General features: G+C 45.6%; 1 protein-coding gene across 7 annotated transcripts in view; it reads left to right on the forward strand.

Moving 5' to 3' along the window:
* RHPN1 (rhophilin Rho GTPase binding protein 1) overlaps window positions 1-27718 on the forward strand; it is a 65297-nt gene that overhangs the window by 24877 nt on the left and 12702 nt on the right. For all 7 annotated transcript variants that reach the window (XM_039522395.1, XM_039522394.1, XM_039522390.1 and 4 more), the window contains exons 3-10: window positions 4282-4410; window positions 9403-9478; window positions 10200-10277; window positions 11475-11599; window positions 12559-12725; window positions 13422-13609; window positions 14487-14643; window positions 18335-18454. In XM_039522395.1, the coding sequence (XP_039378329.1) occupies window positions 4282-4410; window positions 9403-9478; window positions 10200-10277; window positions 11475-11599; window positions 12559-12725; window positions 13422-13609; window positions 14487-14643; window positions 18335-18454 (1040 nt within the window). The remainder of the gene's footprint in view (window positions 1-4281; window positions 4411-9402; window positions 9479-10199; window positions 10278-11474; window positions 11600-12558; window positions 12726-13421; window positions 13610-14486; window positions 14644-18334; window positions 18455-27718) is intronic.

A 27718-nucleotide genomic window follows, 5' to 3' on the forward strand; every position in this document is an offset into this window, starting at 1 on the left:
CTTAATGAATGGTTGGCCATTCCCTGGGGGATTGCACCAATATATGGAAGGTACCATGTCCTAACTAAGATGGATAGATTCAATACCAGACCTTTCTGAAGTGCTGCTGCCTAGCTAATTTCATTTGCAAACAGAATATAGTCTGACCTGTAACCTATACACTTGGTACTTTAAAAGGCTGATTTTTCCCAAAGCTGAAAAAAATTGAGCAAAATTCACTGGGAGTAAACATTTTAGATGTAAACATGCAAGTGAAAACTCAGAGCTAAGTGTTTTCATATATCCAAACCCTCTTCCCCTCCCTCCCCAATTCTGCATTCATGAAACAAGGCCTCTTCCATTACAAATCCATCCTGGTTAAAAGGAGGTGAAAGCAACAATTTAGAAAAAATGGGAGAAAAATAAATGGGTAAGCTGATAGCAGAGAATACAAACCAGCAATTAGAAATTGCAGATAATTGATAAAAGAAGCTAAATGTCAATAAAAACAATCAATGGCCAGTTACAGACAATAACAAACAATTCTTTAAATATATTGGGAACAAATGAAATTGTAGCAATGGCATAGACAAGTATGGGAAAATTCTCAATCTTGATGCAGAAGAGGCAGAAGTGTTCAATAACTACTTCTGTTCTGTACTCGGAAAGAAGTAGGACGATATAAGGCGATAATTCTGTCAGTAACTAAGGAGGATGTTAAACAGAATTGGCCGAGGAGCTCTCTGAACCACTTACATTATTTTTAACAAAACTTGGAACATGGGGGAAATTCCAGAGGACTGGAAGGGTAAATGGATGACCCAGGAAAATATAGACCAGGTTATCCTAGGCAGGCAAAGTTATGGGAAGGCTGATATGGGATGCGATCAGTAAAGAAGTAATAGATGGTAGAATACTTAGAACCCCTGTGCTTTTGAGATGGTTTTATCTGTTACTGGATCATGGCATTTGTGAACACAACTTGCCAGAGGCTTAGCCCTGAGCCAGGCTGAGGTATGGCCTTGTCCTTTTTTTGACTGCACTCAGCTGAATAGAGGCCCAACTTGATTTAGCGTGAGAGACTAGAACATGTTTCAGCAGACAGTTTAGGTGTTGTCAGCTTTCCTCTGCCACCAGGTTCTCTCTTCCTGTCTTTTTTTTTTTTTTTCCCTGAGCTGATAAGAAAGGTGCAATTGGCTTGAAAAGCTGTCTCATCAAAGCAGGCAACTCATTGCAGCTGAAATCCATTCTTCATGTTTACATCTGCTGATGTTAAATAAATGGGAGAGAGAGCAGGGCATTCAGCAGGATGCTGCTATTGAGTGACCAGAGAACAGGCTTTGAGCTGCAATATATTGCTAATTGCACTGGAAAGGCTGCACTTTTCATATCCAAGAATTACACCTAAAAGAGCTAAAAATTATGTGTGGAATCTCAGTTGAAAGTGTGTATGTGTAATAAGATTTGAGCCTGTATTGGAGATACTGGCTTGTCTGGTATCACAGGAACTCTGTGGCGGAGACAGGGACAGAATCCAGTTCTCCAGAGCAGCATTCAGTGCCTTGATCGTGAGACCATGCTTTCTCTTCCTAAAATCCCCTGCCTTGTTCACCACACACCTTCTAACAACTGCAGCAAATGAGGCCAGAGGTCCTACAGACAAGTCTCCTTCGCTTCACAGTGCTGATTAATCCCCAAAGCAGGCCCATCCTGTTCACTGAGTAAGGCAGGGGTCCTGTTGGGGAAACATAGTCTTTAATTACATGATCATACACTATCATCATTAGGTGCGGAAGGATTAGGGTTTTATTGGTAAATGTCAATTTCACCATACACACACAAATCGGCAAAAAGTCCATCAATGATAGAAATTTAGAGAGAGGTAAAGTAAGACAAAATGCTGTTTGAACTTTTTGACTTAAGGATATTTATTTTTATATATTTCAACATGTTTGTTTTAACAGTTATAAAGCTTTAACTTCTGAATCTCAACATCAGTTATTGTCTGCTCCCCCCTATAATTTTTCACAACTATGAAAATTTAAATTGATAAATAGAAAAAATGCTTGAAAATAAACACATCTGTCCATGTTTTATAACACATCTGTCCATGTATTATAAAAAATAAAATACGGCTTGAGTTCTGCCAAGGTTAATCATGGCGCATGCACACAAGCTTGCCTGTGCAACAACCTTATTTCAGTCCCTTAATTCTGATGTTTTCTAACTTATGAGGGCTTGACTTTGCATACTGAATGTTCTCTTAGCAATTTCTGTATGATCATGCATATAGGGACAAAACGGCAATGCTTTCTAATGGGAAGGTCACTGGATTAGAACTCAAGAGACCTGGGTTCTGTTTCTGGCTCTCCCACTGACTTGCTGTGACCTTGGGCTACTCAGTTCACCTTCCTGAGCCTCTATCTCCCTTCCCATCTTCTCTCTTGTCTATTTGGATTGTAAGCTCTTTAGGGCAGGGAGTGTGTGTTTTCATACAGCACCCAGCTCAGTGGGGCCCCAATCTTGCTTGGGGACTCTGGGCATTAGTGTATTATGAATCATTAATGATAATAAAAGGACGTCTTCATACTTATCTGTAAGGGCCTGGCGTGTTCCCTGCCTCCATCCCCCTCCAGTTTGCATTCTGTCATATGTTCAAACCTGATGTTATGAGGCAGCAAAGATCATGACTTTAAAATGCCAGGAAACAACTTTTTTTTTTTTTTTTTTTTTAAATGTGAGCTTGCCCCTATCCCACGTACTGGGTGCCCTAGACCTGTGGTTTTCAACTAGGGGTATGCGTACCCCTGGGAGTATGCAGAGGTCTTTCGGGGTAAGTCAGCTCATCTAGATATTTGCCTGGTTTTATAGCAGGCTCTAGAGCCCTGCAGTGGGACTGGGATCCTGCAGGTCCTGCAGGAGCAAGATAACAATTCAACAAACAGTGCAGGACGGAGTGGGAGTGAGTATTGCAGGGCGGGACTGGAGCGGGATTTTAAAAAAATAGTCCTACTGCACTGCAAACACAAATGCCCTATCTAGCAGCTGCTGCTCTCCAACCCCCCAGCTATGAAAGCAGTGCCTCCACCAGCAATAGCGCAGAAGCAAGGGTGGCAATACCATACCGTACCACTCGTACTTCTGCGCTGCTGGTGGTGGTGGTGGTGTTGGTTTCAGAGGTGGGCGCCCCGCCAGCAGCTGCTGCTCTCTGGCTGCCAAATAACAAGGCTCACAAGTGAAAAACCGGCTCCAGTATCTCACTGAAATGGAAGTAAAATATATGTATCCCCATTGGTTTTATTTAATAATTATATGGTAAAAATGAGAAAGTAAGCAATTGTTCACTAACTATGTGCTGTGACACTTTTTTGTATTTTATGTCTGATTTTTGTAAGCAAGTAATTTTTTAAGTGAGATGGAACTTGGGGGTATTCAAGACAAGTCAGACTCGTGAAAGGGGTACAGTAGCCTGGAAAGGTTGAGAACCACTGCCCTGTTCCATACTGTGGAATTCTGAGACTCCCGCAGAGTTAAATACCAATACTTGCCTATGTTTGTCTTTTTAAACAAAATACTCCAGTTTGAGATCGTGTGCAGCCTCACTTGAAGGCAGTCTGAAAGCTGCTTTGCTGCTGCCACCTCTAGCAGAACAGGCCACTGAGGCTGCTGGGCACTCCTAGTTGCTAGGCTGGGGACACTGATGGAAATAAATATCTCCTAAGAGAAGCTGAAGGGGGTCAGGATACCATGTCCCACTGCAGGCCCAGCTGCGTCACACAGAGCCTTGTCCTCCTCCTGCCCCTCCTCCCCCCGCCAAGTTGCTCTTTTGTCTTTCAACCTTTGTCTCTGCCTGCTAACTCCTTTCTTTCCATCATTGGTCATAGGTGGAAATCTTCAGCCTCTGGAAAGCTTGTGTTCCAAAATGCATTTTGTAAAGCTCGATGGAAGTACCAAAGGTTATGTAGTGGTTAGAGCAGGAGTCCAAGAGCAAACATGCTTCCTGGGTTCTCTCCCAACTCTGTCACTGACCCAGTGTGAGAGATCTGGGCATCTGGGTCTCGGTTTCTCACTCCAAAATAGGAATAACATTTCTCTACCTTGCTGGAGTATTCGGCAGCTTAACTCATTAGTTTGGAAGGCACCTTGAGAGACTCTGAAATAGCCTATATGCATAAAGTGGTGCATGTTCTTCTGTTGGCAGCGGAAGGCTTGTGGTTTGAATGTGGTAGATCCGTGGTTTTTATCTTGTGGACCACTTCCTAAGACAATTCCTCCTGTGTTCTGTCTCCTTCTTATTTTCAGGGCCACAAATAATCACAAAGTAAAAGAAACAGTAGCCTTGGAGCTTAGCTATGTTAATTCCAATCTGCAATTGCTGAAGGAAGAACTAGAAGAACTGAACAGCTGTGTGGATGTATACCAGAATGACAGGTAAGGTTTATCGGGAGGCAGGTCACCAAGCTGAGCAAGAAAGTTGCTAGAATTGCAGAGCCCAGGAAAATGGAGAAAATGGTCAAAGCCTAAGTTCCCTCTAAGGGGCCTGGAGAAGAGAGAGGTAGAAGGTGAGCGGGGAGCAAGTTGGGGTGTGCAGGGCTGCAGCAGGGAGAGGCACCTCTCCTCTAAGACCGCTGCGGTGGGGAGAGGGCTAGGGGGAGTCCTCTCTCCCTGCTGCAGCCCGGGGAAGCCTGCACCCCAAACACCTCATCCCTGGCTCCACCCCAAGCATGCACCCCCAGCCAGAGGCCTCACCCCCCCTGCACCCCAAGCCCAACCCTCTGCTTTAGCCCTGAGCCCCCTCCCGCACACCAAACCCCATATCCCTGGTCCCACCCCAGAGCCTGCTCCCCGAGCCAAAGCCCTCACCTCCTGCACCCCAACCCTCTGCCCTAGCCCTGAGCCCCCTCCCACACTCCGTGGTGATAGGCATAATATAAATACCCTGTACTTAGCTAACAATATGCTCAGTCTGCAGTAAGCCTCAATACGTTTGCACAGTGGAAGCTGGGGCCCATTCCTCAGGAAAGTTGTGGAGAGACCACCTTACCCCATGCCTCCTTCACAGTAGACATTGGGGTGTGTGGCTATGGGTGAAATGGATGTGGTCTGTGTGTATATGTTGTGTATGCAGCTGCCCATATAAGCAACGGTCCCTACATGCTCTCCCACACAAATTATACCCCTGCTCCTAGCTGGAATACAGCAGGCAAGGAAGCTGAGAACTGGGCTGGATTTGAGGAGATTGCACTGGCCTTATTAATACAGTTCCTGCCGTTTGCACATTTGGGGTGTCAGTGTTCTCGCTTCCGTGTAGCCAGTGGGTACCACTGGACTGAGAGTTGGGAGATCTGGGGTCTGGATCAGCCCTTCCAATGACTTGCTCTGAAGCCTTGAGCGTGTCCCTTATTCTCTCTCTGCCTGGGTTTCTCCATCTGTAAAATGGGGATAATAACCCGAGGCTTTATCAGCTAATGCTTGTAAAGTGCTTTGAGATGGATGGTGCTTTACAGGTACAGAAGGCTGATACATTTAAGACCTGCATTACTACTCCTGTATCAAAAATAATCTCTCTCCTCAAACCAGGGGGTATGTAAGCAGAATCCCCCAACACACGATTTGCTCTGCAGGTGAAGCTTGCGTATGTAATGAAAGTAATTAAAAACATTCCTACCTAGGTGTCTAGCCTCCTTTTCTTGCTGCCTTGCTTCTTGTGAAGTGGATTATTCACATGCTTTTATTTCCCCATTTGATTTTTTTTTTAAAGAGGCCAAACCTTTCATTAATTGCAGCATATGGTTGCTTTGAGATGCTTACCCAGCAACCTCATCTGCTTGACTCACGGTAGAGGTAGTTCTAGCACCCTAGCCAGCAGCAAGCTAACATGCTGGGACATCTCAGCGGAGCTGTTTATCTGGGTGAGAAGGGAAGAAATGCCTGAGGTATAAATATCTGGGATGGTGCAGCAGTCTCAGAGCTTGAAATGCACCACCCCCCCCCCCCCAACATGTGCGCACACCCTGGTTCACTATAAAGCAATTCGAAAATGTCCCTTGTTCCTTCCTAATACTTGTGTTTCGAATAGGGTGGAGTTAGCAGAGGGGAGGTTTTATGCTCCAAGAGGGTTGCCTGAAAGCAATGGTAAAGTATGAACTGCTCTGTTTGCAGCTCATTATAGAGATAGTGAAAGTAAAACAGAACCTCTCCCCCAGGGTCTGCCTGGGTGGCCTGCCCGTATGCTGGGCACACGAGCTAGATTTAATAATGTAGGGAAGCATCGTGAGCACCCTCATCTCCCATCAGGCGCCACACGGTGCCCTCTGAATGCAGCTAACTATATCCAACAGTGGAGTTTTTTCCTCTTCCCCAGTGGTATGCAACCACTAATATCGAAGGGCCAGATGTTTCAGCCTTTCCCCTCTTTAATGCTTGGTCAGGTGATCACTCACCTGATTCAGGGCAGTTGAATTGAGACTACTTGCATAAAAGCTGCTTGAAGTGGATAAGGGTTCAGAATCGATCCTTTGACTCAGTCATCCAAATTAGTAACTGATACAGGTGATTCCTAACCACCCCAGGCAGGCAGGGGATATCGTTCTGCTCCTGTGCTAATGTGACTTCCTGGCAAGTAGTCCTAGGCCTTGTCTACACTTCCACTTTACAGCGCTGAAACTTTCTCGCTCAAGGGTGTGACACCCCCCACCCCCACCCCCACCGAGCAATGCAAGCTTCAGCACTGTAAAGTGGCAGTGTAGATAGTGCACCAGAGCCGGGAGCCACTCCACTCATGGGGGGTGGGTTTTTTTTTTTTTACAGCTCTGGGAGAGCTGGTGCTGCAACTACACAGCCACGTTAAAGTGCTGCCTACACTATGCAGCTTTTAGCGACACACCTGTGTCGCTAAAGCCGTGCTGCTAAAAGGCGGACACTGTAGCCACTGTTTGTCAGCTCTTCTGCTGACAAAAAACTTCTGCCCCCAACAAGCAGCATTAGCTTTGTCAGCAGGAGAGTGATCCCGCTGACAAAGCATTGTTCACACCTTGTTTTTGGCAAAACTTTTGTGTGTGTGTGTTTTTTAAAAAAAAAAAAAAAAACCTGAAAGACACAAGCTTTGTCGTTCAGGTGCCAGTGTAGACATAGCCTTAGTCTTTGTAACTGCCCTCAAAGGTCCTGTTTTCTGTAGTTTTAAAAAACACCAGACAAAACCCTCTTCGTTTATTTTGTGGCATTTGGATCAAACTGAAATCTCATTAGAGAAAAAGTGATAACCCCTTTTCCACACTCATTATAGCTCTCAGGAGGCCGTTTATTCAGTGACTGAGTAAGTATGACCAGACCTAGATGTGCATGTTTGTTTTTCTCTTCCTTTCCTCCCACCCATTTTTCATGACCATGTGATATTTCAGAAACTGCTGATAAGCTCTTGGTGTTAATGACAGACCTGGGTTAAATAACCTGTTATTGTGTAAACACTGACTGTAATGGTCCTGACCCTGTGTGACCCCCTCCAGATCTCACTCCACTAGCCTTTCCTGCCTCTTTGAACCAGTCCTTTGGGAGGCTCTGTGTGTTTGTGCTAGCATGTCCCTGTAAAGAGGATTAGATAAATTCCCAACTTTAAATAAACAATTGTATGTCCATTAGGCAAGTTGTAGTTTGTGCAAAAGAGGAGGTCTGATGGAAAAATCTCAATCTGTGATTTACACCACAAAGGGGCCATCACTGAAGCAGCTAGAAGTGGGATTATAATTGCTTGGGGCTCACTTTGCTGTACGTTCTCATCTGTACAGGAATCTTATTTGCAGATATAACCGTGGACTTTGAAGGGGCACTTGTATTTGATTAATACTGTCTAGAAAGGGAGGGGAGGGAGAGGATCCCAAACCTTGCTAATCGAGGGCTGTACTTTGGGGGCCTCTCACGCCTGGTGACTAGGAGTTGCTCTACTTTCCAAATCAATGGAATTACAGCAGAGTGCAGAATTGGGCCCTGTATCGCTAATAGGCAAAACCAAGCCTCTGGATCCAAATGCTTCCAAATACGGAGATTTGGTATCCAGGTCACAATCTGAACTTTCCCAGCATTGGAGTTCTTGGTTTTAGTGTTCAAAGCTTGAGCTTTGCTGCAACCTGATCTGAACCTAGACTGGGGTGGTCTCTTTGCCAAACTATAATGTACTGCAGGCCCGGTGACCTGCTGCTTGCTACAAAGACATGGAATTAATATTCAGATTTTTCAAATTTTAAAAGGCAGCCCTGGCTTGATAGTTATCTTGTAACCATTGAAATGCTAGCCCTAAACTACTTGACAGAAATCCTCTTTTTAACTGTTGATGTAGTAAATGGTTTACAAGGCACACATTAATGAACACTTCTCATCTTCAGAGTGCTTCACAAACATTAACTGATCCTGTGATTGTAGGCCAATGTTAAATCCCAATTTTATAGGTGGCAGGAACTTAAGCCATCCTGATTTCCGCCCCCTTTGGCACGTCATTTAAGTGTCAAAACTGGGATTGAAACCCAGGAGTTGCTGGGTCCCTGATCTTTGCTCAGATCTTCGCCTGTCTGCCAAGAGCTGTTCATTAAGACACTTTAGACCAGTGGTTCTCAAACTTTTGTAATGGTGACCCCTTTAACATAGCAAGCCTCTGAGTGCGACCCCCCCCCCACCATATAAATTAAGAACACTTTTAAATATATTTAACACCATTATAAATGCTGGAGGAAAAGCAGGGTTTAGAGTGGAGGCTGACAGCTCGCGACCCCCCCATGTAATAATCTCGTGACCCCCTTGCAGGGTCCCGACCCCCAGTTTGAGAACCCCTGCTTTAGACCATAGCAGCCAATTCAGCTTCTGATCTTTTGGCTGCTTTTTTAAAATTCAAAATAGCAACCTAAAAGCACTAGATTCTTACCCATGCACTGCAAAACATGCACCCAAAGCCCTCATAAAGTAGAATGCTGTTCCTGATGTGAGTTCTTTCAAAACTACCTTCACAGCTGAGAACGTCCGTGTCTGGCTTCTGTGTGCTCCCTCACAGCCTGGTCCTTTGTAAGTCAGGTGGGAGTTTTGTCTTTGACTTTAATGGAATCATGGTCAGCACCATGGTGAAGTGACCATTAACTGGAGATACTTGGGCCTATAGCATTTGGGCTGCCATTGAAGTAGGCCAGAGAAGAATATAAGAAATGCCCCCAACGGATCATATTAATGACCCGACTGGTCTCAGACACTGGCCAGTAGTGACTGTTACAGAGAAAATTAAAACCCACATACTGCACCTTTTGCCATTCTAATCAGGGGTAACATTTCTTCCTGACCCCAGCTGGTGATCACTTCTGGCCTGAAGCATGAGGATCCTTTACACATATAAGATAATAGTGACTGGAAATATAAACTTTGCTTGTCTGTCATCTTTTGTTTTAGTGAATCTATCAGCGTTCCTATGATTCCTTTGGGGCTAAAGGAGACTAAGGAAATGGATTTAATGGCCCCATTAAAGGTAAGCCTGCTTAAAGTTATTTGAGTTGACATGCTGACTAAGGTGGGGTGGCACCTCCCACTTGAATGAATCAGCTGTCATCCTTCTGACTCCTTTTAACCTTAAGAACATAAAGGCATAAACTTCAGTATAGTTACATTATTCCTTAAATATCGCATGTACATACATCATGCAATGATTATGAACATCTATATGTTGCAAGCTTTCAACAGAGACCTTACATGTTATCCTTTATGGACAAATACCCTGTAAGTAATGTATTTGATATAGTGAGTTTGTCAGGTCTGAGATGAGCTGTTTGCAAAGAACAGGGGACCCATTGTCAAAAGGCCTATGTGTCTCAGTAACACCAGTTTATAAAGCCTTGCAAATAATAGGCCAGATCACATCCCCTGGGCTTTTACTTACAGAGGGGATGAAAACAGTGGAAAAGCTACCAAAGAACTGTCCCAAAATCTGTTGTAGATGGGAGCCCAACCAGTTCTCCAGGAGCCCCTGTGCATAAACATTTGTTTTGTTTGATGCTTTTCAGGGTTAGGGAGTGTGGTGGAACTGCAGAACTGTCTCTTGGCATTGTTTGCCATGTGTTTACAAAAGGCATCTACTCCTTTGCTAAGAGAGATGGTCAGTTGCTTGTTCAGTAGCCATAGAAATCACCCAACAAACTAAACCAAAAGCTTCTATTTTTCCCCTGTCTCTCCCCTTACCCTCCCTTTTCCAGGATCTCATCTGTGAACATTATGGAGAAGATGGCATCTCATTTGAAAAGGAAATCAAAGAGCTCATGGAGCTGCGGCAGGTTTGTGCGCCTCATGTTTAAAAACAAAAATCCACCCTGTTTTGGCTGATTCAGGAGGAAAATGGGTCGTCTTTGCAAATCATTAATTCTATGGGTGATCTTTACACGTAACTTCAAGAGGTGTTCTGTAGTGCTTTGTGTGCTTTATATCGTTGGGGTATGGGATTCCCTGGAGCACATGTTGGAAAAGTTGCAGCTTCAGTTTATAGGTTACAAAATACTGTATTGGTGCAAGGGTCTGTTGTCATGAGTCAGACATTAGGATTGGGGCCCTAGTGAGCAAAGATTAAAATTGGACCATGGTTCAACCGTCAGAATTATTTATCTAAAATATCACTCTACCATCTGAACCTCTGACAACTTAGAGCAGAAAAGCCCAGTGCTAGAATGGAAAAAGACTAATTTTGGATCTGTTAATAATGGAACTCTATAGTTCCACCCCATATCTATTAAAATCTGTCATCTCAAATTGCCTTTTGAAGCCAAAATGAGCTGCTTCCCACTCCTGCATTTGATCAGATCTATTTTTCCCAAGCTTTGGTAGATTAGCAAGGCTGCAATAAAAACACCCTTAGAACATAACATAAGAACATAACATTAGCTTTCAGTTTGCTGAGGTCAATCTTAATAATCCAGCCCAGAGTTGGACGTTCTCTAACTTGCCTTTCCTCTCATCTTAGGCTTCATATGGGTGAAGTGGTGCCAACTATGGACCTATATGGTTGGATCCAAAAACTTGTATTAAAAGGAGGTTAAGGTTTCAAAGTCAAGCACTCAAAAGTTAGATGCTTTGCCAGTAAATCTTACTTCAGCCCTCCTATATCAAAGTGCATAGGCTCAGACTTTAATTATGATCATATACTATTTCCCCCTCCCCTCCCGCCCCAGGATCCTTGCCTCATTTAGTGTACAGGTGTACTGTCATTTTCTGTCATGGTAAAAGAATCTCAGATATGTTTATTTGGGATGAATTTCATCCCCCTGTGCCAAAGGCAAGGCCTCTGCACCTCTTGAATCCCACTTCTGTGCCCTCAGAATAGTGCTGAAGTGGCACTGAGTGACGCATAAGCCTTATGCTGTCTCTGATCAGCAGGGAGTGTCTCCCATTAATTGTTGGTGTGCTTGCCACTGTTTCGCCCCTCTTGATGTCTAAAAGCCACAGCTGCATGTGTTACTCTTTTCCTTCCTCTTCCACAGGCCATGCGGACTCCCAGCCGGAACGAGGCGGGGCTAGAACTTCTGATGGAATATTACAACCAGCTTTACTTTCTTGACAACAGATTCTTCCCTCCCAATAAAAACTTGGGCGTCTTCTTTCACTGGTTAGTGAGGGTTTTTTGTTCTGACCTTTTAAGTGTGTGTGGGGGGCGGGGGGAGGGAGGAGACTTAATATTGCTGGTTTTGGGGGCTGGGGATAAATAGATCCAGATGCCCAGGCCCTCTGTAGAGCTTGTTCCTCTGAAATATTTAAAAAATCTGGCCTTTTCTCTCTGTCCTCATCACCAGAAGTTGGGCATATTAACATAAAGATCTGGGTTCCAGCATTACATTCCATGTGACCTTAGGCAAATCACTTAAACTCAGTGAAGACTGCAAAATGAGGAATTTAATGCTCATGTATCTTTAAGGGCATTGTATCCTCATTGCTGTCTGTAAGTGCTTTGAGATCCTTTCCAGCATGTGCTGTACAGTCAATGCAAAGTGCGATCACAGCATTCATAGTTTCTATTTCAAGTTGAGCAAAACATGAACACACAGTGAGCAACAAAGGAATCTAGAGCATAATAAATGGAAAGAGGCTTGTGGTTTTTAAACATCAATGCCCCGGAGGCCTCCTTGTTCGTGCCACATCTTATTTAGATGTTTTCGGGTCTGGCAGGCACCAAGTCATAAACTGCCCTGTGGAACGCTGTGCAATGGCATCATTCCCTTTGTGGTGGATTGTCCACCGCTAACAATTTTCAAATCAAGATTGGATACTTTTCTAAAAGATCTGCTCTAGGAATTATTTTGGGGCAATTCTCTGGCTTGTGTTCCAGAGGAAGTCAGGCTAGATGATCACAGTGGACCCTTCTGGCCTTGGACTCTATGAAATTTCAGGTCTCATCTCTGTGGCTAGCCCTTCTACCAATATAGGCATTGAGAGTGGGTGGCTTTTCAAGCTGCTGAAAAGGCCGTTCCCCTTTCGGTAGGCTTATAAATCATGCTCCAGTGGTATCCAGTGCATACTGGCAAATCTGCATTTTAAGCTACAAATTTGTCTTCTCCCCTCTGTCTCTAGGTATGACTCGCTAACTGGAGTCCCTTCTCATCAGCGTGCTCTGGCTTTTGAGAAGGGAAGTGTGCTCTTCAACATTGGAGCTCTGCACACCCAGATTGGGGCACGGCAGGATCGCACAACCCTGCAAGGAGTCGACCGGGCTATAGATGCTTTTCAAAAGGCAGCTGGTAAGTCAGCTGTTTAGAGCTTTCTTGGTGATTCTGGTTTTTTGCGGGGGAGGGTTCTTCAGGAAAAAATGGTGGGAGGACTTCTTGTTGCTCATTTCAAGTGAGACACTTTGGAGTTATTGAGCGTATGTTTTGTAGATGCACTGAGCCTGGCCAGTGCCCCCTAATCCTGACCTGTAGCCCCTGCTCTGCTATAGTACCAGACTAATGACCCACCATATCCCAAGTTTTGCTAATGTATTTCTCAATCCTGACCATGTGAGAAGACCTCATAACCAATATGGAGAGTGCGTTGTTCTGAGGCATGTGTGACTGGTATTGCCGCTAATCTGAGCTCTTTAGACAGTTGCACTCATTTACCAGAATCAGACTTTGACTTCACCAGCACATTCTGATCAGCTCTCACCCATGATGTGGAGCAGCTTAAGATTGACGGAGTCTCTAGAGCACACACAGTCGAGGCAGGCAGGAGCAACGTACCAAAGTGAGGCAGAGTTTGGAGAGCACTGAGAATGAGTCCTAACAATGGCAAGTGCCAGGCGTATCAGTGGCCATCGTCTACTGCTCTGCTAATCCCACTGAGTGGTGGTGGTGATGCTCACTGCTACCTACATTTGCCAGTCTCCACTTGATTTTAGAGTTGTAAGCAGAAGAGTCTTTTGCAATGTCTCTCTCCAGCTGCTTCTATTCATGCAGGTGCCTTTAACTACCTGAAGGAGAACTTCTCCAACGCCCCTAGCCTGGACATGAGCACTGCCTCGCTGAACATGCTTGTGCGACTGATGATTGCGCAGGTGCAAGAGTGTGTCTTTGAGAAGGTTACCCTGACCAGCGCCCAGAATGACTTCTTCACTCAGCTGCAGATTGCACAAGAAGCAGCCAGGGTACACATCGCTGCACAGCTTCTGTTTGAACCCGGCAAAGCTGCCCATCTCTCGTGGCTTTACTTAGTAGAGCCGTCTGGGGTGTGGTGGGAAGAGAGGAAAACCAGCAGGGAGGGACAAGCAGAACCCTTGAGCAAGGGGAGATCTAGCAGGAAGCACAGCTGGCTTGGGGGGATGAGGCATGCCACGTGGGGAAGCAGTGGGTTGGGATGGGACTACATGGAGCTGTCATTGCTGCAATGAGCAAGGGAGGCACTGCAGGCTGTGCACACTCATTGCTCCACTGGGTGAAATGCAACCATTAAACACAGCTATCGGGAGAGGCAGCCATCGGTTTCCTGGGTACTCCACGCCTCAATCATGAGCTGAGCAGTTGTAAATATTGTTAAATCTTAATCCATATTTCCAAAAAATAAGGAATCCTCTGAGAATTGGGGGTAAGTCACACGAGTCCTTAGTTGAAACAATTTTGTGACTGGAACTGAGACAGGAATGGATCACTCAATTACCCTGTTCTCTTCACTCCCTCTAAAGTGTCTGGCACTGCTATCCACATGTAGTGTTAAACTCCCATCCGGGTGCTAAATATAGACCAGGAATATGTTGGGTGTTTAAAAGATGCTCACTCTCCAGCCATGACTCCATAGAGCCCTCCCTAATTTCTGAAGAGTCTTACAAGCTCTACTAAGATGACACTTCAGGGTGAAGCCAGGATGATATCTTGGCTTGGGATCATTAATGCTGTAAGCCCTCTGGGCTAGATGGACCATTGGTCTGACCCAGTATGGCTGTTCTTTGTTTTAATCCACAGCCTCACAATTAGCCTGGTGTCTGATTGGAACCTTCTCATTAATAGCCTGTGTTTTGATGGTTGCAGGTTGAAGAAGTCTACTCGTTGGTGCATCAGACCATGACCCAGGCTCACGTGAAGGATTATGTACCTTTCTCATGGGCCACCATGGTCCATGTCAAGTCTGAGCATTTCAAGGCCCTCTCCCACTACTATGCCGCCGTTGCACTTTGTGATTGCCCCTGTGAGTATCAGTCCTACAGCTGACCTGCAGCCCAAAGGCGGCTGTGCTGTCACCTAAACGCTTGTTTATCTTGCGTCTCTATGTAGCATTCATCAAAGCAACAGCTCAGCACTTGGCCCCTCAAGGTTCAAATGTGGGACATGAGCAAAAACGAGGAGGACACAGAAATAATAGTGCAGGAAGCATTATGCCTTGTGGGACATTTTAACATAAACAGAACTGTCTGTAACCTCGCTTAATCTGAAACTGAGGACAGGGTGTGTAGCGGAGGCAAACTTGATACTCACTGCCTGCCTACTTCTTGCACAATGCTTGTAAAGACCTTTGAGAGCACTGGCTAAAAAGTGCAAACGGAATGCAATATGCTCTCCGTTTCAGAGTTGCAACAGAGACATGGGAGTAAATAGCAAGGAAAGGAGAGGGCTTGTGGAGTGTTGATCCAGCACTTCCCAATCAATGTGGTATCTCTAAGGCTGCAATAAGAAGTATTCCACTTGGCATTCTGTACCTAGCACTGCCTGTGGGTGCCCTGTGCCCTCAGAGTGAAGGGGTAAGGATAGTGCAGGGAGACTGCTTGAGAAAAGTTCATTAAGGCCCTGGCCTGGCCTGGCCTGGGACTTGGAAGACCTCAGTTCAATTCTCAGCTCTGCCACAGACTCCCTGTGTGACTCAAGGCAAGTCACTTAATATCTCTGTCTCCATTCCCCATCTGTTAAATGGAGAATATTTCTTTTCTCCCACCTTCTGTCTGGCTTGTCTGTTATGTGTATATACACAATGCCTTGCACAGTGGAGCACCAATCTTGTTTGGGGCCTCTAGACAGTACAGTAATATAAACAGCTGACTTCAGAAAACGTACATTTCAAAAATCAAGATGTAAGTAATACTTTTACAATGGCACAGCTCCACAAAGGGGGCTTAGACACTGCAACACTGAGGATCACAACACCTAACTTCAGGGTGCCAAGAAAATGACAGGAACAACGCTGGGATCTACAAAACCTACATAACAAATGGTCAGATAGGTACCTTAGAATGCGATCCACAAAGCCAACAACGGGTGTGTCCTAAGCCCCACCCCTCTCCGAGTTTGATTCCTGTTCTCCCCCCGGTTATTGAATCGCTAACAGAGACTGGCATTTGGTTGCCTAGGTCGCATGTGGGGCCTCATCAGAAGCTGTCTAACTCCATGTAAAATAGCGGGGGTGGGATGGAGGGAAACGCCCTCTATAACCTTTGTCCCTGTGGTTAATGTCCTCACTCAGCATGTGGGAGATGCCCCCCTGTTCAAGTCTCCCCTCTGCCTGACAAGAAGGGATTTGAACAGGGATCTGCTACCTTGCAGGTGAGTCTCCAAACCAGTGGGCTAAGGGGTATTCTGATGTGGGTCTCCCTCACTCTGCTATTGAAGTTGTTCCACTTTAATTAATTAAATGACTGGATCATTTAAATATTAATTGAGCATGACAAAGAGCTAGAATGACTCCATTGGTTCGGGCACTTACCTGAGAGATGGCAGATCCCTGTTCGGATCCCTTCGTCTCATCAAGCAGAGGGAGCACTTGAAGAGGGGATTAAACCCTTGCAAACCAACAGGAGCCAACTACAAATGTGGGGTTTGAGTCGTGTATGCAGATAACTTGACACTCTTTGGTTCGGGTCAGGTTGGCAGGGCCAGTGGCTTCTCACCGACGGTCAGTGTAACGATCGCCAACTGGCTGAGCAGCAAGAGCCAGCTCAGCACGTCGATGAACCAGGGGTTGGGGCCTGGTGCGTTCCACACTTGGCTGTGGCCCAGGCTGCCACTGCTGCTTCCTGCCCAGCAGAAGAGGGGGGCGGTGCTGACAATATGGCAATTAGGAGTCTGGCCCTCAGTGGCCCCGCAGGCCCAAGGAGACAGCACAGCACCAGCTGGTGAAGTGCTGAGACTAGGATCCCTCCCAGCACATCTCTGTGGGGCCCACCCAATGTGCTTTACAGGATAGTCAGGCCTGGTTTCTATCCCAAAAGGCTTACACTCTAACCCCACATGTGGAGTGCTGCCTGGCAAGTGGTAGGGAGGGGTAAGGTGAGGAAGGAAGAGGGTTGCAGCAATGCGGTCATTTCAGGGGTGTGCGCGCATATCTGTGGTTCAGTTGTCAGCTTTCTACTGCCCCCCCACCCCCACCCCAAGCTCTTCTTTATTGGCTCGTTCCACACGGGTGTCACAGAGGAAAGCGAGTCTTTAGCAATCGGAATGAGGAGCGGGTGCTGGGTTAGTGGGCCCGAGTTGGGAGGAAGCTCCATGAATAGGGAGTTATGGGGGGGTGGGGGTGGGAAGCTTGGAGACTGTTGTAGGAGTAGCAGGTGAGGAGGGTATAACGACCGGCATCGTTGCAGGGCAAAGCAAGCGTTTTTCTAAGCACTCAAACGTGTGTGGCTTTCGCAGTGACTGTCCTAACAGTAACGGCTGGTTAAGGGGTGGGAGGGGGGGAAAGCAAGAATCAACAGGAGAGCCCCCACGCTGCCACATCATGCCCATTCTGGCTTTTGGGAAGGCAACGTGTGTCTGCAGTTCAGATGCCACAGCCATTGTTTGTTCCCTCCCTAGGTATAATCTAGCCCTGTTGTTCAGAGTAACAAATCCTTAGCCAGTACAACAGGCCATCAATAAACTCTTTATGCCAAGATTAATCCCCGGCTGGTACAGTACTTGCACAGAAAGAATCCGTATCCATAATGCCAGCATGACGTAGGGCTGACTTCAGATTCAACAGGCTTCAGCAGTAGCTTCCAGTTAGTGTTCTGGGAACACGCTGGCTTGATTCTGATGATTATTTTTATTTAAGCGTTTCTGTTGGTCCTGAGCCCTCCCAATCTCTCGTTATCGCCTCCTGTTCCCTAGAGAGGAGATTATGCTGTAATCCTGAAGTTCATCCAGACCTAAAAAGATTTAGCTGCAGCTTTGGCCAGGGGCTAATTACAAAAAAAGCCAACACAAACAGACTAGATCTGCTGCTCGAAGGGCTTGTGACAAGCCTTGTTTCAGCCTCACCAGGATTGTGCTTTGATCTAGCTCAAGTAGCAGCAGCGCAGCTGTGGCAGCAGGGGTGGGGTGGCATGGGCCAGCCTCCCAAGTCTGTCCAGGACCCATGGCACATACTGGAGTGGCTAGCCTGTCCCGCCACCCATGGTGCTCCGCTGCTGCTGTTACCCTAGCTAGTCCAAAGGTAGTTTGCCTGTGTCTGTGTGCTGCGATCACCCCTCCTGATTGCAGTGTATCCATGCCCTCTGTATTTGTGACTTTGGCATATATATCTAGGACACTTTTTTTTTCCATTCATGTCTGCTTTAAAAAGAACCTAAGGCAGCTGGGAGAACTAGAAGGCGCCCAGATACCACAGTGATGGGTGCAGTATAAACCCAAAAGCTGGTGCAAAAACTTGAAATTTTTCATACATTTGGTGATTTTTGTAGGCTGCCCCATTAAATACACAGGCTCCATGCCCTCCATTTGGATCCATTAGCACAGAGGCTCTAGTGTAATTAAAAAACATTCTCTAAACTGCTGGAGCAATGTAGATCCAAGTGCTGCTGCAGATAGGCTATCCAGGTTCTTCTCTCATCTGCCTGGGAATTTCCAGCTATTCATGAATGAGTAATGCTTTGACTATTCCACTGAGCCTGTGTACGCCTGCTTGTTTCACACAGCCGTCTCTGAAGCTGACTTCCCAGAACAAGACAAGGCTTTTGTCCAGTTTCACGTCACCATGCCAGAGGGACCATCGCTTCATCTTGTGCTGCAAGACCCGGAGGAGCGAAGGAAACTGGGTAACTCCCTCAGCCTAGTCAACCTTGTACGGCACTAGCCAGGAGACGAGGTTTGATGCATGAAAAGCCCCACTGTAATCCCGCTATTTCTCTCTGTGGACAGCATCCTTGAGGGCTTGTTGAAGAAGTATTGAGAAACCATGTTCAACACCCTCCCTGCCCCAGCTCTGCCTCTTCCATGGTGGTGGCTTGAAAGGGGCCTCTTCTGGGATGCTGTGACTGGAACATGCCAGGTGTCTCCCTTTTCATAGTCAAACTTTTAACTATAAATCCTACATCAGCCAGATATGGGGGATATTTATCAGGCAAGGTTTCTTGGAGGCTTATTGCCTCACTTCTCAACCCCTCAGTCCTGCTTTGCTGTCTTAAAGATAGGACCAGGGCATGACAAATGTGTGTACTCCCTCTCCTTTTCCTTGAATTAAGTCCACAGATTTCTGTAGAAATTAAGCTGTCATTTAAAACCAAACAAACCCAAAAAGTTTTTAGCCTTTCTGGTTGCAAAGACCCTTCCAAACATGACTGGATGTAGCTCTGTCTTCCTGAGCCTGCTGACAGCTCTAGTACCTCAGAGCCCAGTATGAAAATGAAGAGAATCTTTTCACTTTAACTCTTCTGCTTGGAAATTCTATGGTAGAAGCAGACACTACAGCTACTTTCGGGGGCAGAGTAACAGACGTTCTCCAGTGACTGTATGTGTAAGAAGAAATGGCATTTTATGGGGTCCTATGTTCTTCTCTCAATATCTCCACATTACATCTGCTTATTTTGTACACTAAAGAAGTTTTTTCTAACTGCCAATGCTGCAAGTGCCTGTAGGATCAGAGAGCCAGGCTGGGCTCTTTCTGGCTCGCATATAGCCAACAATAAAAGTACTGCACTCGGTGCTTAGTTACAAATACTGCTGGGGATGCATGAGCCAGAATGGAATCCAGCTCTCTAATGTAGTGGGGTTGGCTCTCCAAGGCTAACTGGAGGCAAAACCAGGAAAGTTTGCTTCAAACATTGAAGTCAGCAGTTATTACTCTGAATACACCCCGGGAGAAGCGCCAAGTGTAGGTCCTTTTCAGAGTTGGACTCACCTTCTTGCACTGCATTCAATGGGTTTCTTTCACAGGATATAATGGGAGTTGGATTGGGCTGGGAGTCTGTAATGGAACCCAAAACTTGAGCGGGAGGTGTCTTAGCATTAGACTTTTATTGGTAAATGTTGGGGAAACCTTGATTTCACTGTACGCGCACAAACTGATGACTGTTTCCATCAATAATGATCACAATTTGCAGGTAGGCAAAGTAAGAAATATGCTGCTTGAGAACTTATTAGAGTTTAGGGATATTTACTTTGTCAACATCACATGTCAAAATATATAGTGTGCTTTAATGGTTTAAAGCTTTAACTTTTTGAATCTCAGCATCTACTCAGTTGGCAGTTTCACAGGGAAAAACGAATTTAGGACAGGATGCTGGTAAATACCAGTTCAAACTGGAAAAAATAAAATTGAATATACTAATGCTCATTACTAAAAATATTTAGCAACTGATGATGATTTCACAGTAATGTGATCTGTTTAATTTTAATGAAAGGAAAAGAAATAAGACCCATAAAATCCTCAGCCTAAAACTGTATACTATTGCCTTGGCTACCTCAAACTGAAACTCTAGAATCTGGGAATTCCCTTTGTTTGGTAAATAAACATGTAATTTTTCATAGCTAAACAAAGAAGGGGGAAATCCCAGATTCCAACACTTTAGTTAGAGGTAAACTGCAACTAACTGTCAAGTCCAGTACTGTCTTTTGATGTGGCTGCTGGCATGCAGCTGAATTCAGTACAGGGACTCAAGTCAAAATATTTCAACTTGAGCAAAAGTGGACCACCACCTGACCCAATTCATGGCTATTTTGAGAAAGTTATGAAGATGGCAGTGTTTCTTAGATGCAGAAATGGCAAAGAGAAAATGATCAGGTAGGCAGACTGCACGAGGAAACATTTTGCAAAATGCAGTGGAAAGAACAGACACCGGACCAATGACTTTGGTTAAATGCACATGAGTGTGACGGAGCGATTCTGGCGGGACCCAACTGAGAGTGCCAAATCAGGACCAATTGCTTAAACAGGGCAGTCACAGCCCTAGGCTGGGGTTTTTCCACCTCTAAGGCAAACCAAACCAGCCAGACAAAAGGACTTTGGTCTCACCCCACTGGCTAACCACAAGTCACACAAGCAATTTCCTTAGACACTCCAGTCTCCCAGTATCACCACCAGTGCACTCGTCCTGGGGATGAATGGTTATGAAAACCAACACCCCAATAAAAGAAAAAGGTTCCCTCGATCCCAAAGGACCAAGCCCCAGACCCAGGTCAATATACACATCAGATCTTACCCACAAATCACGCTGTTGCCAATCCTTTAGAATCTAAAATCTAAAGGTTTATTTACAAAGGGAAAAAGGTAGAGAAGAGAGGTAGAATTGGTTAAATGGAATCAATTACATACAGTAATGGCAAAGTTCTTAGTTCAGGCTTGCAGCAGTGATGAAGTAAACTGCAGGTTCAATTTAAGTCTCTGGAACATCCCCCGCTGGGATGGGTCCTCAGTCCCTTGTGTAGAGCTTCAGTTTGTAGCAAAGTCCCTCCAGAGGTAAGAAGCAGGATTGAAGACAAGATGGAGACGAAGCATCAGGCTTATATAGACTTTTCCAGGTGTAAGAATCCCTTTGTCTTCACTGTGGAATTTTACAGCAAAATGGAGCCTTGAGTCACATGAGCCAGTCCCTGCATACTTTGCTGAGTCACAAGGCGTGTCTGCCTTCTCTCCATGGGTCCATTGTGTCCTTAATGGTCCTTAATGGGCCATCAAACAGGCTAGGCAGAGCTAACACCAGCTTGTCTGGGAGGCTTCCCCCAGAAGCACAGCACAAACTTGAAATATTGACAGCATAGAGCCAACATTCATAACTTCAACTAAAAATGATACAGACATACAGACAGCATAATTATAACCAGCAACCCGGAACCTGGTCTTAGACACCTTATATGACCCCCTTTACTTAGGATTTGGTGCCACTACAGGACCTTGGTTGCAACCCATGTTCTATATGGTCCCCATTTATATCAATAACGTCACAGAACAGACACCGGACCAATGACTTTGGTTAAATGCACATGAGTATTAGACTCAGACTGTGAGGATGAAGGTACTGATAATACTGCACTGTCATTGCCAAGAACCTCAAAAGACAGCCAGGTCCAGGTCAGCTAAAGACATCCAGGAGGAAGAGTCATGGTTCTTCTCTAAGTGATGTCACTATGGGTGTTCCACCGTGTGTGCGGCAGCACCCACTGCACCCAGCTTTGGAGATCTTCAGTAGCTGCGGCTGTTGGACTGCACATGGGCATCTCCTCTGTCTCATGCTGTGAGCAGGACGTGTGTGTGTGTATAGCGCTGTGGGTTCCAACTGCCCCCTAGTTCCTTCTCTACCGCCTTAGGCTCTGCTGCGGATTCTGGCCCAGACCAGCTTCTCCTTTACCATTGATAATGCCTTACCTGTTTGCAGTTTGTTAGTTCTTTCCTTCTGTGGACGAAAACGCAGTCTTCGCTCTTAAGTTGTTTGCAGCAAGTCAGAGGCAGTGTTTATTCTCAAGCAATTGCAAGGGGGAGAGAGCGCACGGACAGGGTTTTCCCCCTCCCGAGGCAGGTCTCCCCCAGATAAACAGTTAGGGCAAGCATTTATACCTTTTGTTGCATACAATAATGATCAACAGCCACATCTTGTTTATACATATTCCTTCCTGATGTCTTACTTTTCTCAATAGTTCCTGCTACAGTCTGCGTTCCATTCTTATCTAACACAAGGTCAAAAAGCATCTCTTACAGTTTTTCCACTCGCCCAGGCCCTGCCTTAAAGTCTCGCATTATTAGAGTTGGAATTAGCTTGACTCTTGCTCTGTTCTGTTGAAAACTAAGGTGTCTGTGTCCAAATTCCCTTTATCCCTTTTTCCACTTCCACACTTCCGAACTCCCAATTAAAAATAATAATAATAATCTCTCCACCTCCTTAACCACCTCATTAGTTTGTAGTTTAGGTTTTCGTTTCCCGCTTCCTGCCCTTCCCAACTGGGGAGATTTTCCCTCACTCTCATGCCTGGCACTCCTGGATTCAGGAGGAGCATGTCCTGCCAGAATGCCTTTCCAGTAACCGACGGTCACCTGCAGTACACTTGCTCCCTGGGGAAGGGATACATCCCACAAAAATGTGCTCACTGCCAGGGCCAGAAAAGACTGGCACATTCGCTTGTGACTTCTCTTCATGGAGAAATCACTGTGTCCAGCTTTGGAACCCAGCCCAGACACTTCCTCTCCATGGCCCTCACACCCCACTAGGTGGTCTACTGACCCATTCTCTGTGTCCTTCCAAAAGAAAGTAGTCTCCTCCCCATTCTGACCGGAGGAAACGCGCTCCATTGTCACTCATTGAGATGCTGCCTGACACAACTCCATCCTCAGCCAGGTCGGTTGCCTCAACATCCTCAGAGAGGGGACATAGGTGGGACCTGGAATATCTCATACTGATGTCAACGAACAGATTTGCAGCCCTCGGCACTGTCTCTGGGCATTAAAGACTGAGATGCAAGACCTCTGAAACCAGTGCCAGCCAGACCTACTCTGGGCCTCACAGCACCAACAAAATTGTCAGCACCGACAACCCTACTAGCGCCAACATCCTTTTCAGCACCAACTAAGTCCTCAGCACCAGGAAAGTCTTCAACCCCATCAGCTGTGCCAACAATGCTCTTCCCTCCTCCACAGGAGTTTTGACATCTCAAAGACCTGTTTGTCTCTGAGGTGCCTGAGTCCCCCCCACTACTTGAACATGACCTACATCCACTGCCATCCTCGTTGCCGGAATCACATCACCATTCACCGAGGATGGCACCTGCCTTCCCTAGTGATGTAGAAGAGGAGGAGAACTCAGTCCCACTCGAGACAATCTCACAAGGCCTCTTCTATACATTACAGGCAATCCACCATTGGACCAGGCCCCTGGTATGGACCGGTATGGATGCAACCCCACGTGCTACTCCCTTAAACTTGGCCATACTGGGATCTTTGGGCCAAGTATGGAGAACAGTTTGGGAACCCTTCCACAGACCAGATCTGAAGGCCTTCCCCTTCTTCATCAGTCTCTCGACCACTACATTGGTCACTCGCCTCTTCCCATACTGGAGGAGGAAGAAGAGCAGGAGAAGGAAATTCCACTGCTGCTCCACTTCTCCTCTTCATGAGGCTATCATGTCTCCATCTCCTACTGCAGCTGATGACTTCAGACACTTTCAGAAATTGTTTTGCAGGCTTGCAGACACTCTTCAGATTCCTTTAGAGGAGGGGAAGGATGAACAACATAAGCTGCTCAACATGCTGCACATGTCGTCGTCCTCCAAAATAGCTCTCTCTATCAACCAGGCCCTTCTCGATCGTGCAAAAGTACTCTGTCAAGCCCCAGTGTCCATTCCATTGACTTGAAAGTGGATGGACAAAAAATACTATGGTCCCGCCAAGGACTTGGAATTTCTTTTTACTCACTGCACTCAGAATTCCATGGTTGTCAATGCCATGAAGAAAAATACCAATGTTGACCTATCCACCATGTTAGAGACTGGAAGCGGCTGGACCTGTTCGGATGTAAAGCTTATTCATCCGCTACTCTCCAGTTTTGCACATCCAATTACAAGGCTCTCATGGCTAAGTATGACACTAACTACTCTAAAATACAGGACCTCTCTGCCAAAACCTTCCTGATGGAAAACTGGGACAACTCCAAGAGCTCATCTCTGAGGGACACCTCTTAGCCCATAAAGCTCTGCAAGCCTCTTTAGGCTCTGCGGACACCACTGCCTGATTCAGAGAAACTGCTGCTGTTATGAGGCTGGTGTCATGGCTGCACCTCTTGGACTTTCCTAAAGAGGTACAAATTACAATAGAATTTGGCCACAAATTATTTGCGGAGTGTATGGATGACTCCCTACACTCCCTTAAGAATTCCTGGCAACTCTCCACACTCTCAGTATTTACTCTCCAGCACCAAAGAGATGCCTGGGAACTATCTACTTCCTCCATGACCCCGACCACTGTTATACCTCAGAGTGGCAATACGATACCCAACAACATCGCCAGAAACCACTTACAAATGCAGACATATGACTCCCTGGGAGATACTTCTCTCACACTTCCAACCAAACAACAACTTTGAAGATGTGGATGAGGCCCCGAGAAGCCTTCCTCTGCTCCAGTCATATCAACCACTTTTGACATCCCACCAATTTGGCGACCACCTACCCCCTTTCTTTCCATCATGGTGGCTAATTACCTCAGATAAGTTGGTTCTGCAGGTCGTTGGGGCAGATATGTCATTCCTTTCCTATCTATCCCACCCTGCCGCCCTCCCTCCCTGTCCCTTTTCAGGGACCCTTCTCATGAACCCATCCTAGGAGAAGAGAGAAATCATTTGTAGATTGGGAGCCATAGAACCAGTCTCACCCCAACGCAGAGGGAAGGGTTTTTACTCTCATTACTTTCTGGTCCTAGAGAAATCTGGTGGATGGAGACCAATCCTAGACCTTTTGAAACCTAAACAAATTCTTCAAACTGCAGTGCTTCCAGATGGTTACGTTCTCCACTGTTATCCCAGAACTGGAACAGGGGGATTGATTCTCAGCCTTTGACCTCCAAGGCATGTACTTTCATATCACAATACATCCTGCCCACAGACTTCATTCTGGGAACCGACCACTATCAGTACAAGGTCCTGCCCTTCAGACTGTCGACAGCCCCTCATGTATTCTCTAAGGTCGTTGCAGTAGTCACTGCCTCTCTACGTGAAGAGAACATCGTCATCTTTCCATACTTGGACAACTGTCTCCTCAAGGCCCCATCTGAAACTGTCACCCTCTGCACCGTCCATGTGACCACAAACCTTTTCTCAAGCCTCAGCCTTGACATAAACCTGGAAAAATCTACATTAACACCAGCGCAGAAATCGCAAGGCAAAAAAATCCCAATTTTTTTGCCATATTTACTTGCATTTAAAGTACACGAAGCTTCAGCTCCAAATCAATGTTTTTGTCCACTATCAAGGAAAAAATACCCATCTCAGATTTAATAAAAAAAAAATCTGAAGAATATTGATATTCCATCCGACTTCTTCATAGAATTCATGGTGCAATTGCATCAGTGTTCAGCAATCACAGGAAAAAATCTTTTTTCAAAACTTTGTATACATCAATTCAGAATTTAGGAATAGGCTTAATCTCTCTGCTGCATTGGAATTTGTCTCTTGCTGCAGGATGGCCAAATAGACCTGGACTGCTAGTCTATGACTCAGCATGCTTCTGATTGCTCAACACTAAAACCCTACAACTCTGCATTATTGTTTTCATATAATTGAATGTTTGACTTTTGTGTTATAAATATTGAAAACTGAAATGAGTCACGACTTGTATAACTTCTTTGAGGACAATACCAGACCAAAATGTATAGACATTCTGATCAGCAATTTTTTAATTTATTAAAATATAATATAATATATGTATAATGTATTATGCCCACCAGAGTTTTATTTTTTTATTCATACAATCCTAAATTTAATCTCTGGATCTACCTCCTTATGTAACCACAATTAGTTTTCATTATGTATTCCAAGTGTAATGTAGTATGCGTTAATGAAACAGTTTTCAAAGTAGAAAGTGTTTTAAAGTGGGACAAACTAGTTTTTCCCAAGGTGGTAAAAACTAGCTCTGGTAAACACCATGCCATCACTGCTACTATTTTAATAATTAATTGTCTGACTCCTCCCATAACATCCCAGAACTGAAAATGTAAATAGAAAAAATGCTTAAAAGTAAACACCAGTGTTATCTTTGAAAGTATATATAAAAAAGTTCCGCTAAGTTGGTTTATAATTCAGTTTTAGAAAGATACAGGTACCTAGTTGTCTTTAAAAAGCTATTGAATATGGCTGTTATCACATCAATGGTCTGTGGTGCTTTGAGTCATTTAACATAACCTGATGCAGTTAAGACACATCTGCTTGAATTTACTGAAAGTTTCAAATGCAGGTTGATGCCTGGCTTTCAGGTTATCAACCTGATCACAGGAGGATACTTTGTGGTGGTGGGGGAACAATAGAAAGCTTGGGTCTTAAGCTCTAGTTTGTCATATCTGCTTTCGCGCCCCCCTCTCCCCCCCCGCAACCTCCCACTTTTGTGTCATTGTGCATCTAAGGCCTTGTCTACACTACAAGACTCACAGTCAACTGCTGAGCAATTGGGCTACTTTTCAATGGTGCTGCAAGCACTGGGGGACCATAGGGGGCGTTTACCAACATGAATGTCGGGTGGGGCCAGGCAAGGTTGGTCATGTGTTCTGGAACTATGCACTTGCTCATGAAGCCCTATACACGCGCCTGGGACAGCGACACAAGAACCTCTCTCTAAATCTCGTGACCTGTGGCTGGTCTGTGAGCACTCTGCTGGGGTGCACTGACAGTATTGACGGCCCAGCCCTCCTCCTCCTGTTTTGGGTGCGTGTCCATTTGCTCCTCACAGTCCCAAGCAGCAGTCGCCTGAGTGTGCTTGTTGTGTCCACACACGCCCTCTCTCCTCCTCCACTGTCTCTGCTGGTCCGGTAGCAGCCCTAGCAGCCATCGTCGACTATCTTGTCTGTCTTTTCTTTCTTTCTTTCTAATCTTTTTGCCAGCCTCTCTGCTGGAGGTGGATGCTGGGAGACAGTGGAAGCTGTGAGAAACAAATAACTGAGTCTAGGCTGTCTCTGTGAATTCTGTGTGTGAGACCTGTGCCTGGTAATTCTGGGTAAATGTCGCGATTCATCCCTTCTCCGGGAAAGCAGCGGCAGACAATCTATCTAAAAATAGAATCAGTCCTGCCTAGAATATGGGCAAGTGTACTGAGAACCACTGTATCAGAGAACCAGAGAGGCACAGCTGCTCTGTGTCGATAATACATAAATTTTGAGCTGAATGCTATTTCACAGTGGTGATCCTGAAACAACCCCACCCTGCATTTTGGCCTCCCCCGCAGCCTCTGGGCTACTATACCATACTCACCCACTTGTGTGTGTGATGTCATGAAGAGATAAGCAGACACAGGTTGTTTGTGGTGTTTGAGAAGGGAGAGGAAGGGGAAGGAAGCAATAGTCCAGGCAGGAGGTTAATTACTGTGGATGAAGGAGACCATCATCCTGCTGCTGC

This window comes from Mauremys reevesii, linkage group 2, assembly GCF_016161935.1.
Source record: "Mauremys reevesii isolate NIE-2019 linkage group 2, ASM1616193v1, whole genome shotgun sequence".
Lineage (NCBI taxonomy): Eukaryota > Metazoa > Chordata > Testudines > Geoemydidae > Mauremys > Mauremys reevesii.